The sequence below is a fragment of the Callionymus lyra genome, chromosome 8, assembly GCF_982586985.1.
Source record: "Callionymus lyra chromosome 8, fCalLyr1.hap1.1, whole genome shotgun sequence".
NCBI classification, from domain to species: Eukaryota; Metazoa; Chordata; class Actinopteri; order Syngnathiformes; family Callionymidae; genus Callionymus; species Callionymus lyra.
The window spans coordinates 3,061,423-3,075,779 of NC_141825.1; the positions used below are offsets into that span (position 1 = coordinate 3,061,423).

The window sequence follows — 14,357 nt, forward strand, 5'->3', positions numbered from 1 at the left end:
ATTTCTATTTTTTATTCAACAGCACATCCAGAGGTGACAGTTTGACAGGACCTGCAGGAACTAAAACGCATCAACCAGCAGAAAAGTACTGGCACAAAAAATGCATGTGGATTCTTTGCTGTCTTTAAGAATGAATCATGAATGTATTTTTATATTTCGACATATTGTCAAGAACCTACTTTTAGTCTGCCGTTTTAAATTTGTAAGACCACTCAAAAACACAAACGCATCATTATTCTTTTTAGTGATAGGTGGTCAATGTCTCATATAGGTTTCAAAGGTTATTATGAATCATTTATTATGGTTGTAAAGTTAAACAGATATTATTACTTTAACTAAACTAACAGTTGGATTTTCCTTAATGCATCTAACAAACTGTACTAGCACTATGTTAAATACTTTTATTGAGGGTCATATTCTTAATCCCCAAAAAGAGACACTACTATGTGGAGATGCTTAAAAGGTGATGCTAAATTAAAAAAAAAAAAAAATTCTAGCTCAAATCAAAAAGCAAATTCCCGAAAAAAAAATACCACTTGAAACAGAGAAAATTCCTAAGTAAAAGTATGTTGACCCTACATATGGTTTGTGTTTTTGTAATATAGATAATTAGAGATGCTACGAGCTGCCTTTTTAATTTTATAAGTCTAAGATGACTTTAATGCCATTTAAATTTGCATTAAAAACTCAATAATTTGATAAAATATGGCAAATATGTTTACTTATTCATACTTCTGCTGCTGCTAGTTTTTTGCTAACATATGTAGCATAGCTTGTGGTGTGCATTTGGTATCTTCCCTGGATAGGATTTTACTCACTTCTTTCCACAAAGACGATGTACAAACGTTATATTGTGTTCATGATGAACACAGAACCATATTTGGTGACATGGCTAACAATTATTTGACGTGATAGCTTAACATTGTTGTAACACAGTCTGGTCAAATGTGGAAGCTTAAGCGTCCATTTTAGCAGGAATAAAAAGTATTTCTTCAAGCAACTTTGACTATACCTGACAATTATTCCTCTAGTGATGCTAAAATAAACAAAATTTTCTCAAATTTAAACTGTTTCAGGAGGTAGACAATAGAAGAAGTGTAATGAATTAAAAGATCCTAACAACTGGAAGAGCACTCGTCGTGTGGGTATTCCGATCATCCTAAATGACATTGTGGCAGATCTAGTTGTGCACAGACATACGGTCTTTAACATAAATCTAATCCAGGATGTTATCTGATTAGGCGTTTGCTTTGATCTCTGCTCACATGGGCATATCTAATGGCTGACATTTTAGAAATCCTTGAGCTGGCTTGAAGCCCTAAAAAGCTGGCAGAAGGTCCGCAGAAGAGTGGGGTTACGTCAAGGTAATGAGAGGAGGGCAGAGGGAAACTTTTCTTCTATCTCAATGTGCCAGTGACTCGCCACTTGAGCAAATATTATCATTTATGGTGAAATATGATGTTAAGAAGATCAAGTTCCAGCTCTACATTTGCATTGTTCCACACTGCTATGGAATGTGTTCTTCTGCACCTTGACCAGTATGATGATGTCCATGACCATGATCCAATACAAAAGGAGTTGAAGTTTTCTTTGGCATAATGACTGGATGAAGTCAATGTCTTCAGTTTTGGTCTGTTTTAAATAGATATAAAGGAAGGTGAGGTAAAATATTTGCTTCATAACTATCTATTACTATTGCTTTTTAATTATTTTCAAAAAATCTACTCTATAATAGTTTATTTTTAGTGCTGGATCCAGGCTTTATGTATTTATTTATGTATGTATAAACAGTCTACATCTGCTTTATTTCTAGAAAACAATCAATACATTTATTTTTTAAATCTCTGACTATAACATATAAAACTTTACCGATCACCTTATACATTTGAAAACCTTGTTGCATTCAAGCCTCATGCCATGATAGCCAGCAGTGCAACGATGACCAGGGGAAGTCAACACACGTGATTGCATCAGAAAAGCACTTTCCTACCTGGGATGAGGCTTTCCCTTCGCCTCGCAGTGGATTATAACGTTCTCCCGTGGGTCAATGATGTAATCCTTGGGGGACTGGTGAGTAATGGTCGGCGGCTGCGGCACTAAAGGTGATCAAAAAGAGGACAGTGAGCAATCATTACTGTTAGTGTGTCGTAGGCTGTTTCCACGGTGACCTTGGACGGCCTTTAGCATCACATGCAGATTTGGCACAGTGAGGTAAGACTGGAGTATGCTGGCTGGCAGACACACAGAAAAAGTGTGGCACGCGTCACGGTATAAAAGCATGCAGAGCACTCAGGTACATTTCATTTCACTGTAATGATCCGCCGCGTAATGTATTCCGGTTGCAGCTGGGGAGGCGATTAATGGTCTATGACCGGATATAAATGATACATGGAGTCATGCTGTTTGCAGGAAAACACTGCAGTGGCACGCAAACAAAAACAAATCAACAACAAAATCACAGCATGCAAACTGTATATGCACACTGCAAACCACATCAAAAGAAATAAAGTACACAATAAAAACGAAAAAAATCTTCACACTTGGTTGACACTTACATTCTTCCAGAACTGTTTTTTGCGAGGACGGGAGAGAATGTGACAATAAAACAACCAGTGGTGAGAAACGTGATGAACAGTTTATATTTTACCCTAACCCTTGTTTTGACAACGTGACTTCATTTACTCTTTCATAATCATTATTTTCTTTATATGGAGAAACTTGACTCAAGTCTACACTTTTGGATACTGATCATAGCTTGACTTCACTTCTCTGACTCACCAGGCAGGCATGGATTTAACCAATTAAAGGTTATATTTTAAACCTATTAAGTACAAATGGTCAACAGAACAAGCCAACAGCCAAATGTAAAACCAGTACATTTCTGTGCCAGCTTCAGCTTCATTCTAGCTTTATTAGCCTTAAAATGCACCAGCTCAGAATGCCACATGTTTTCCTAAGTTGTTTCTATTCATGATCTTTTTCGGTTCACAGTAATTACAAATTCACATTCCACAGTTGCCAAGTAATTACAGTTTAGCGCTTCCACCTTGCTTCATTTTGCTTAATAATGAGTTGTATATCCGGCAGGGTCTCTGCGACGCACAGTGGGCCAGTTGTCGATTTCGAAAGACTAAGTGATGAATTGATTATAGTTTATCTCTATTTCCATTTGACTTCAGGAGGTAAACTCAGCCGCATTCAAGAACTGATGTGCAAAAAAAACGAATATTTATTGACCGACAGTGGAAAAAAATACCATTCAACTTTGATGGTCATTAGAAACGGCTTGTTGGTAGAAGAACTCCTGCTGTATTTCACTTTATTTTCTTCTTTTTCTCATCTCTGATTGAGTTTGTCCAACACCTGGGGAGAGCAATTGAATTTCCTCCGAGCACACATTATACATTGTTCTGTGAATGTTGGGGCCGTCCAGTCAAAGGAGAGAAGGGACAACAAAATAACCTAAATATGAAGGAAACATAATAAATAAATATAGTTATTACTTTATTCTATTTTGTATTCTATAATTACTTTTATTTTGTATATTAGTTTTTTTTTTGTGCGTCATTTAAAAATATTTCATGAAGGCATATTTTCCCCCAACTTATTTTTGCAGTATTTTTTATTAAGCGTCACAAAATGCCCACAGAAAGGACAAAGTTGAGTTGAATTTGTAGATTTAAAATAAATACAGTTAAATGGCATAAAGATCTGCCCCGAGTGGTTTAAGCTCATTCAAATTGACACTTGAAAGTTACAATATTTGGGGTAAGAATCAATTAGAGACAAGGAAGAAAGGTTTATCCATGTTCCTACGCTTTTATCAATTTTATCAAAAACAATACAGTTTGTTCAGTCAATATCCTGATTGTTATAATATTATGATTCATAAACAGTCTATATTTCACATTAGAAAAATATACTATCCAAAATCGTAATTCATATATCATTTATTTTGGCAGAAAAAGTCCTGATTTCTCTGTTTAAATAATTGCTTTAATTTTGCCTGTCAACAATAATTTTTATTTGATAAGTTTGAAACATGACGTTAAATCAGATGAAAATGAATGTTCATTGTTGACTCAAAGGCTGCGTCAGTGGCTAACAAAGACGTGTTTCTTACAGTCCAATGGGACGTCAAGTGCGGCGGTGAGGTGGGCCAGGACCATCCCCACCAAAAGGGCGGTGCTGATCCTCCTCTTCTCCATCATCAGGAATGTAGTGCGAAGGTCTGCTCTCTGCTGAGTCACGACGCCTGAGCAGACGTCACAACTGCGGGACACAAGAAGAAATGAGACAGACGTCAGTGACGAGAGCAGAAGTAGGAAGATTTACAGGGCTGAGAGACACATGGCACATCAATCACAAGCCTGGCCTATTTTTGAGTTTATAAGCCGGACGAAGACGTTGAGCTGCAGAGAGATATAACCGTGGCCACAGATCGATGTAAGTTGCTGTGCAGCCTGGTTTGGAAATGATCTCCCCAATCTGGCTCACTCCAGCAGGGAGCGACAGCGCTCACATCGGCTCACTTTCCTCACTTTATCTCCTCCCTGATCGATCCCATCAGCCAGCCTGTGACACGTTAAGCTCAAAGACAATTCTACCTCCTATCTGGGCTCCATCCGTCCGAAAGGCTGACATGTTGACTGGTTTGTAATTGGGTCGGGACAGAACAATGGCGTCAACAAGCCCCGTCATTTCTGGACACTGATGGAAAAGTCTACTCCGAGATTCTTCCGAGTTGAACTCCAGTCACTTGTCTGCGGTCTCACAAACCGAGGAGAGGATAATTGGCGATTGATTATCTGTGCTGCTTTTCTTTCTTACGAGCTCCATCGAATTATCCTTCCGTGCCTGACAACAAATCCCCCTTGAAGTTGATTTGATTCTGAAATGAAGCCCTGGAGTTTTGTTCACAGTGTTGAGACATTAAAATAGAGCATACAAACTTTGAGGTTTAAGACAAGAAAGCGTTGGATTAATTTAAAACATCCAATCCAACAGTTTTACTTTAGTCAGATATCAGGACAAGATCTTTTCATTTGTCCAATGTTAGTTTGTAGAGGTTCCAGTATGTTGAACACCCTCTCAACTGCCTCTTTCTATCAAGTATTTAGCATTGCAAATGCTAACCGTTAAGGATATTAGCTCCCCTTTCATTATGCACGACCTCAGATGGTCTCATGGAGATGATGCTGCTGCCTTGCAGCCGTGATTAAACGACAGGCCTGGAGACAGTCTGGTGTCGTCTGCTGCCAAAACCTCCTCAACGCCCCGGGCCTCCTAATAAACCTCATGCTACATCATCAGCTGGAAGACAACTATTATACATCTGTCGAACTTGACCTCTTTGACAAGTCACTCGTTCACATGAAATGATTATTTATTAACTGCCTCAGACAAGAGGTTCTCCCATATATAAAGGTTGCCATTTTAATTATTATTATTGTCTTAAGACTTTAATAGTGTGAACTGGATTTATATCAAAAGTGAAAGTAACAAAGACATTCTCTATACCAATGTAAAATTAAACTGGTAATTTCCCACCTCAATAAATCCATAACATTAATCTATGTTTCTGTTCATCTATTAAAACTATGGTAGCACATTGGTTGTAATAACCCCGCCCTCCTTCTTTAAGTATTTTCTAAGTAAATGTCTGTAGGGAATCTTCACTAAGTCCAGTTGGCACAATTCCAAATTTGGCCATCAACAGCATCAAAATAAAAAAAGATTTAAAAATTGAAACCTGATTTCAAATGAGTCCTTGTCACTTTGGCTCTGATCGACACCCACATTTTCAAGGACAAAAGGTGTTGTTTGGTTTTAGAAGAGGAAATATCTCTCAGTGGCGTTTCACAGCTCTGGTGATGGATACAAAAGTGGAATTTGCTCTTAAAGACATTTACTGTAATCAGTCTCTTTTGGAAATCAAGGGCTACTCGATGTTACACCTTTTCGGATTAATTTGCGGTCAAAGAACTGAAGTCGAAGAATCACTGTAGTAAAGATAGCAAATACTATAATATTGTTTCAAGATCAAGATAATTCAAGTCTTCCAGTTGCGAGGTGAAGAATGATGATGCATCCTGTACCTGAACTTTTATTTTGTATATGGAAATGTACTACAAGTGTGTCTGCAATATCATTTTAACACCAAACCAAAATAAAAGAACAAGCAAAATGTTGACTTTAATTCACATATATTTGCTACTAAAATCCATTTTCTTCTGGTCTATTTAAATTGAACATATCTAGCGTTCACTTAACATGAAAAACATGTTTAGTGAACGAACAGAATACAATTTTGTCAAAAATACAAATGCAAGTAAATCAAATGAAAATAAAAGTATAATTTGTTTTTTTCAGCACTAAGACAGTACTAAGTCTATTATGTTATTGTGTCACATAAACATACATACATTGCACATTTATTCATAGATGTTTTCTTTTAAAGCAGACTTCCTATTAATTATTGAAGAACATTAACATCTTAAGACATTTTTATTTATTCAGGCTTTTCCTTGATTTTCTGGAACTCCTGTGTTGTTCTCAGTTTTATCTTGCCCTTTAAAGTATATACTTTATTGAATATTGTTTTGATGGTTTAAGCGCTTTCTGACCCTGGTCTGGAAAAATGCTATATAAATACAAATTACTTACTTACTATTTATCTTGAAAATATCAATCTTTACTGTTTGGATTTGTCTCTAACTAGCTTCAACTTTTAGATCTCATGCTTCTTTCTCATTATTATTGCCTTTTTTCCCAAATAAAGCATGATGGATTGTAACAAAAATGTTTTGCTCTGGATGTTTATATTTTCTTCCGTAAATACTGGTATAAATGTACTCAGAGTGAACCTGATCTGAGTCAGTTGGGTTTTTTAACACTTGAATTGAAGCACACATGGTCTTTTTGAGCAGAAAGAAAAAGAAAACACAAGTGAGAAGGAACAATTTTCCGCCTCTAACAAGTGCAGCATGACCCGTCTGTCTTCCTCAAGGCGTCAGTATTAAAATGTCACCGCTGAATTTAGCGCTCAGGCAGAATCATTTGTGTTTTTTTATCTCAGAGGCACAGGATCAAATTTGTCATGTAACTGCTGGTTACCATATGAAAGAATAAAACGAAACCATTAGCGGTTCTTGTGTGCGCCGTGTTGCCTTCAGGGCCACTTCCAGCTGCAGATGAGCTCTGTTAGGAACCGGGGGGGGGGGGGCAGGCTTGCCGGGTCTGGTCTGGTCCTCCTTGGGGAGATGTTTTTTTTTATTGCTGCCCTACAGTCATGATTCATCGACAGACCCAGAGCCGGTGTCTGGCACCGCGGGACGAGACCCAGGCTAACGTCTGCTGCCCACGGCCCCTTGCTGCACCTCTCCTGGGAGAGCATGTGCTGGTCGCCCGGGGCGTCCAATCCAACCCTTAGCTACATCATCAGCTCACACACACCATCGGGATTTGACATAAAGAAAGATGCACAAGGGCAATTTCATCATCGGTGCGTTTCAACAGAATACACTTTTTTTTTTGAGAGTGATAATTACATTCCACAACTATTCTTCCACAACTCACGTCTCCACACTGAACACACTGTGAGGTTTCAGGAGGAAAATAGCAAAGTTGCAGCAGGAGTGAAGGACAGTCTGTGACAAGCAGAGAATGAACCTGTTAATGGGAAATTCTACGGTGAAGCTCTGCATGAGTCGGCCAATTCTATCAGGAGGGGATCAACCAGGATTCATTTCCCAATTTAATGAGGTGTAGTAGGAGCTTTAGCCACCCAGAGTGTGTTTGTCTGTGTGTGTGTGTGTGTGTGTGTGTGTGTGTGTGTGTGTGTGTGTGTGTGTGTGTGTGTGTGTGTGTGTGTGTGTGTGTGTGTGTGTGTGTGTGTGTGTGTGTGTGTGTGTGTGCACTGACACCAACCCACACGTATCGTTACATCGGCTGCTCCTCAGTGGAGCTCCTGACAACCACTAACCAACTAACCACAGCAACTTTTCAACTCATTGTGCTTTAATCAACAAGCAGCAGACAGATGTCGGGGCCAGATGTGAGGTCATGGACATCCTGACAAACGCACACACACACACACACCTTTCGACAACTACTGGAGTCAGTCTTCTTGGTCTGCAGGAGGAAACTGAAACGTTCATTCAAGTTTTGGTAGCACAAACAAACTGAAAGAAAATGTAGGTTTGCAACAAACAGAGGGCTATGGGTGGGTACTTACTGGTAGTTAACACCCAAAAGCTACACAAGCTTTGGATTTTTGAATCATTTTCAATTGGTTTTCATTTTAACTGCATGATAAAATATAATCAATATTTGTTACTCAATTCGCCATGAAAGCCTTGCTTAACTTTGGATGTTTGGATATAATTTTTTTATTTTTATTTTTTTAAATGCACAAAATTTGTGTATCTTCCGTTCTTTCGACCATAACTTTGAGAACTGTCGAAGCACCTTCATTTTTTCAAAAGTGCATGTTGAGCCGCAATATTAGAGAAAACCTTAAAGAACTATCCCTCACTACGAAGAACCCTCCACACAGAGCCCTTTGATTGCCAGGTAGAACAGATCAGGAAGTGGTGAAAAAGACCGTTTGCAAAAAATGTGACAAATAATTTTGATTATATTATTTTGTATTAAAGCAGCAACATGAAACTTTTAAACTTTTTTGTGTGGTCTAATTTTGCGACTCGTGCAAACCTGAGCAGCATTATTGCAGCGTTTGGAGAAGGTGTTTACATTCATTTCAAAGGAAAATAGGAACAAAAGCCATTTTCTGCTGGCAGCTGTATTAGAGATTTCACAACATTGCAATTCCACTGTTTTAACACTGGACAGAAAAACAAATATGTTCAATCTCCTCGAACGATAACATTCACAGTTGGTATCCAACAATAGTTTTACTTTTAAAAGTGTCTCAATATTGAATTTAATTTAATAATTGAATAAATAAAGATATATATATATATACTTATAAATAAAGCAAATAAATCTATAAAAGAATCCTACAGTTGACTCTATTCATTCATCCATTGTAATCTATTGAATTATTGCACGTATGAAAATGAAACCTCTTCATTTCGATGGACGATGTTTTCGGTAGGAGTCAGTTAAAATATGGCGAGACACTCTCACATTGATCTTGTGCAGACGGGAGCAGAAAGGTCGATAAATCTTCCTTCTGGTTGGAGCGTTGAAGTGAATCCAGATAAGACTCAGTCTGGCTGATAACATCTTTCTGGAAATGTCGTCTTTAGCGATAACACCATAAAAAAAAGCATCTTCCAGTCATGTTCACAATAATGTTACAGAAGAGACAATAAAGGGAACCAACATTCTTCAGTTCACATTAGTTAATAAAAAAGGTGGATGAACATGGATTTGGATTTTTTTTTTACATTTTTAACACTTGACAAATGCTTAGTTATCAGAGCACATATACAAAATCCTGTGCTGTGTCTCAAATCGCATACTACTCTTAGTATACTAGAAGTTAGTATGCATCAGTTTAGTGTACATACTAACTAGTACGCAAATTCTCCACAGATAGTATGTCTCAAATCAAACACTGCTGCTACACACTAACCGGAGATCACATGACAGCTTCTTCTTCTACTTCTATTTAACGATGTTTCAACCAGCTGTTTGAATGCTATCGCCGACACCTGCTGGCAGCACGTATTGCAACTTTGGAAAAAGAAATAAAGAAAAAATATGAGAATCGAAATATTCGCGAGATATTTAAGCTGGTATCAGCACCGAAGACGTGTCATCCTTCTACTGCTGCTGAAAATACACCTGTAAGTCTATGCATATATATGCATTTATATATGACGTAACTTACGTTTAAAACGTCATTAAGATGGCGGCTGTTTAGGGTGGTTAGTTTCCATCGAACCATGCTCAGTTTTGTGGGCGTTTTAGCACGCCAATTTAGTGTGCATGGCGCACTAAATTTCGCATACTAAGAATTGAGACGCACTTACGCACTAAAAATAGTAACTTTGAGTATGCTAGTATGCGATTTGAGACACAGCACTGGTGTCTTCCATCCCTCCACACTTCAGTGCTCCACCTTGTGAACCACATTCATCCTATTAATGGGAAAAGTGCAAATCCACGATTAGAGCTCTTTAAATTCCACAGGAAACGGCATTTTCATCGGCTTGAATGTTCTCAGACCTCCTCCTCTCGGGGCCGTTCCTCAGCGTTTGTGTGTGAAAGTCTGGCCTCTCATTCGTCCTCTTCACTTACACCATTGTCAATTTTCATGGGCAGCTACTTCACCATTCCAAAACTAATTGGTTCTAAGATGCCTGAGGTGGCGGCACATAGGGGGGGGGGCACACTCACACGTACAGACATACATACGTGTGGTTGGCGGGAGGTCAGGATACATCACTTGCAAAGAAGAGGAATATTGATGCAGGAATATTAAGAACTAACCTTCAGCAGATGTACTATTGTACGTGCCGAGTGAAAGACTGTATCAACGTGTCGCGTCTTTAACTCTCATAATCAGTGCTATTGATGGCACAATCAGGGGTTTGTGAGCCTCGGCCGCGTCTTAATGGAGCAGCAGGGATTCCTCACAGACGGGAGGGTTTAATGATGAGAGCGACTCCACGCTCCGAGAGGTGGTGATGAGAAAGCGGTTATGGTTGGAAGAGTTTATGTTTCCGACGCTGCCGGCTGCTCCTGCAGTAGCGGTGAATGTCACCGGATGAATTCACTCGTGGAGCTTCCGGTCTATTCTTCTGTGCCATTAAATGTTTGTGAGGTGGTGTGTGGGGGTTGTTTGTGAGATGGAGGTTGCCGGTTCTTTACCGTGTCAGTGTGTGTTAAGAGGAGAAAATTAAGCACATTTTACTTTCTAAATTGGAAGAAGATACCTCATTTGCCACGTTGCAATGACACAATCGACAAGCAGGGTCTTGCTCAAAGGCACTTTCAGAGTAAAATTGCACTGTAAGGGTATGGTAACTCCGAACAGCAACAACAGGGATAATCATTCTAGACTCGAACGTTGAAACGTTGGAACAAGAGAATTCACAATAATAAAAGGACATATTTTGTATTGACTATTATCTTTTTTTCTCGTTTTGTGTTAAATTATAATCAGCTTTCATTCTTAAAAATAAAAAAAGAAAGTATAAGATCAAATCTGAAAAAGGGAAAGCAAAATAGAGTAGGGAGAAGACAAAAATGTTGAAATGACAAAAATAAAATGATCAGAATAATACAAGAACATTTAAGAATTTTTTTTGTTAATGAGGCACAATTGTTAGTAAGTAATGGTTATTTCTAAAGCGCCTTTCTAGTCCAGGGTCACAAAGCGCTTTAACAATCAAAAACAATACATGGTTAAAACTATATACTATAAAAGGCCAAGTCACATAAGACAGACACAGGAGTCCCAGAAAATCTGTGAAAAGCCTGCACAAATAAGAATGTCTTAAGATGTTTCTTGAATGAGTCATTAGACTCCATCAAGCACAAAGAGAGAGGAAGATCGTTGGAAAGCTTAGGAGCAACAGCCTGGAAGAATTTCTCTCCTCTGGTCCTGAACCGTGTGCGTGGAACCATCAGTAGATTCTGATCCACAGACCTCAGAGCCCGAGCTGGGGTGTAAGGCTGGATCAGATCACTGATGTAAGGAGGAGCCTGAATCATGAATAGCTCTGAAAGTAAGAACCAGAATTTTAAAATTGATCCTAAAAGAAACTGGAAGCCAGTGAAGAGTTTTAAAGATCGGAGAAATGTGAGTTCTTCTACTAGAGCGAGAATTGTACATAAACATAATATTTATATGTCAGTATTTTTTTAAACTTTCAATTCACAAAAGTCTTTTTAAAAAACAACCAAACAGAAAGCTTTTGTTTAGCAAAATCACTTGTTTGTTTGACTCCGGTGAACTACGCCTGGAAAAGAGGCACGACTTCAGGGGTTCGGACCAAAACTCACGGACTCTTTTATACAACATTGTGCCACAACAAAGGGAGATTCTGTGGGAGGCGTGAAACGCACGTTTGCCATAATCTTCTCATTAGCTTGTATAATTGGAGGCCGTATGCAAAGAATTCACGTGGTTTACATATGAATGGGGGTGCAGTTCAGGGACCCTCCAACACTCACAAACATTCCACAGCTTTTTTATTGTCCATGTACAATATGACAATGAAAACCTTTCTGCAGAATGTTTTTTTTCAGCAGGTGGTTTATCTTTAGAAGAGCAAGAATGGAGGTGTTGTAAAAACATTAGTAAGTCACAAGCCTGTACTCAGGCAAATGTGAATTATTTAATTATATGTCGAGTTTTATGATTCATCCAATTTTTCTGATCGTTGCATAGGAACGTCATGAAATAAATAACAGATACCGTTGAATTGTATCGTTTTTACACATTTGTTTCCCCTATTCTTATCAGGAATAGTTGTAAACTTCTTCTTAAATAGGTATTAAAGTGGCAGAAAAGTAGATAATGTTGGAGCTGAAGAATTGGCCTCCAGTGTAAATCACACAGTAATATACAGTAGAACCTGCAGTTGGAACAGTTATAAATATCATATGAGAGTTGTATATGGATTTATCAAGTCAAGTTTCTTGTTGTTCGTTTTTTTGGCTTGTTTTTATTTTCTTTATTTAGTGTTTTTTTTTTATTTTTAAGAAAAGTATATTTCTTTACACAAATGTTGATATGTCATGTGACCGTTTTTCCAACATATAGATATTCATGCAATAAATCCATCATAGGTCACATATAAAAAAAATAGAAAGGCTCTGGAGTCATTGAAGACCACCTGTACAGTACAGTATTTATTTGGATTTTGGGAGGAAACCGGAGTGCCCTGAAGAAACCCATGCTAGCACTTGGAACATACAGAAAGAACTTGACCTCAGACGAAAGTTGCCTAAAGCTGCATTTGAATCTTCTTGGGACCCTCTTGCAGCAAGACCGAAGCTCTAACCACTGAGCTGCGTGGGTGCAACACGACTGTAAAAAAGATAACTCAAGATATTTTGGAGATAAAAATACATATAACTTAAAGTCAGATTAGCTGTTTTCACTACTAACATTGGCAGCATTAATTCAAGTGTTAATCAGGTGTCTGAGTCTTATTAGATACAAATAAAGAATAATGGAAACAAATCAAAAGATCCTGTTTGTAGCTCTCACTCACAACACAACAAGGTGTTAAAGTTCGCTCCACATTCTAGTTTCATTCAGCGTACTACTCAAAAGAATTGATCCAACAATGTTAGTGCAGCATCTGATAAATAGTCAAGAGGCTCTTCCTGCATAAATCCTCTCTCAGCCTCAATTGTTACTGTGAAATGTAACAAAAAGAACATGTCCGGCCATTAGTCTCCTTCTTCTTTGTGACTCACACTTGCATTCAAGCGAGCTTCCTCCAAGTGACACGGCAAAACACTCTGGCTTCGGCTCTCCGTCCCCGCTTCCCTAATTCTAATGAGCGCCGGCGCTTCAGAGAGCAAAGCTTCTCTTTAGCATGCAGACAGAATCCACGCTGCAAAATAGATCCCTGGAAATCCTCGCCTGCTCAACCTGGAACGGAAAGCAGTTTTGCTTTCATCACACCGGTCCAGGCCTGCCTCAAATCTCCCATGTAAGTCACATGACACCTCATCCTTATCTGAGAGGACACTTGTGAGTCAGGTGGGCGGAGGAAGTCCACTTTGGCTCGCTCAGATAACGAAAGCAGTCCAGATAAATCAGAAGGTCTCTCATCTCCTCACAGTGAAGAAGATCATTAGAGTCAATGCTGGGTGAATTGGGACAAAAAGCTTTTCAAAAGACCAAATTAACCTGAAAAGTGAACATGTGAGTGAAATGAAGGCTTGTGGCTAAGGTGTCCTTCAACTCTCTGCATTTGCAAATACTTTTGTAGATGCAGTCATTTGTTCTTGTTCTAGAAGTCGTTGCTGTTGCTGTAGTTAAGGTAGTTTGGTCAAATCATTAAGTTGCATTATATGCACCATTAATTGTCATTCAAGAGTTGTGGCTTACTTACAGTACAAAGCATGCCGTGAAAACAACAAACTATTATGCAGGAGAAAAGTTAAAGTGTGGACGTATTAAATCAGCAATTAAACCAAGCAGATAATAAGTTCAAGCCCTGGGTGGTTTGTGTGCACTAAGAATATATATTAAGCTCAAATTAATCAGGATGAGTCTGGGGAGACGTGCTGCTCTGTGAGCAAATCAACAGTGAAGATAACTCTCACTTAGTCGTGGCTTATCTATATTTACTGTCCAAATCCTCAAGTTATGATTTAGATTGCCACTGGATTAACACACAACAATCAAGAAAAAAAGGATG

The 14,357-nt window shown here is 38.5% G+C and overlaps 1 protein-coding gene across 13 annotated transcripts in view; it reads right to left on the reverse strand.

Annotated features, from left to right (window-relative positions):
* The window catches only part of nrcamb (neuronal cell adhesion molecule b), a 91,176-nt gene that overhangs the window by 23,344 nt on the left and 53,475 nt on the right, over positions 1-14,357 (reverse strand). For all 13 annotated transcript variants that reach the window (XM_087797741.1, XM_087797740.1, XM_087797737.1 and 10 more), the window contains exons 3-4: positions 4,124-4,272; positions 1,991-2,096 (exon numbers count right to left, since the gene is read on the reverse strand). In XM_087797741.1, coding sequence (XP_087653867.1) covers positions 1,991-2,096; positions 4,124-4,211 — 194 coding nt within the window. In that variant the 5' untranslated portion in view covers positions 4,212-4,272. The remainder of the gene's footprint in view (positions 1-1,990; positions 2,097-4,123; positions 4,273-14,357) is intronic.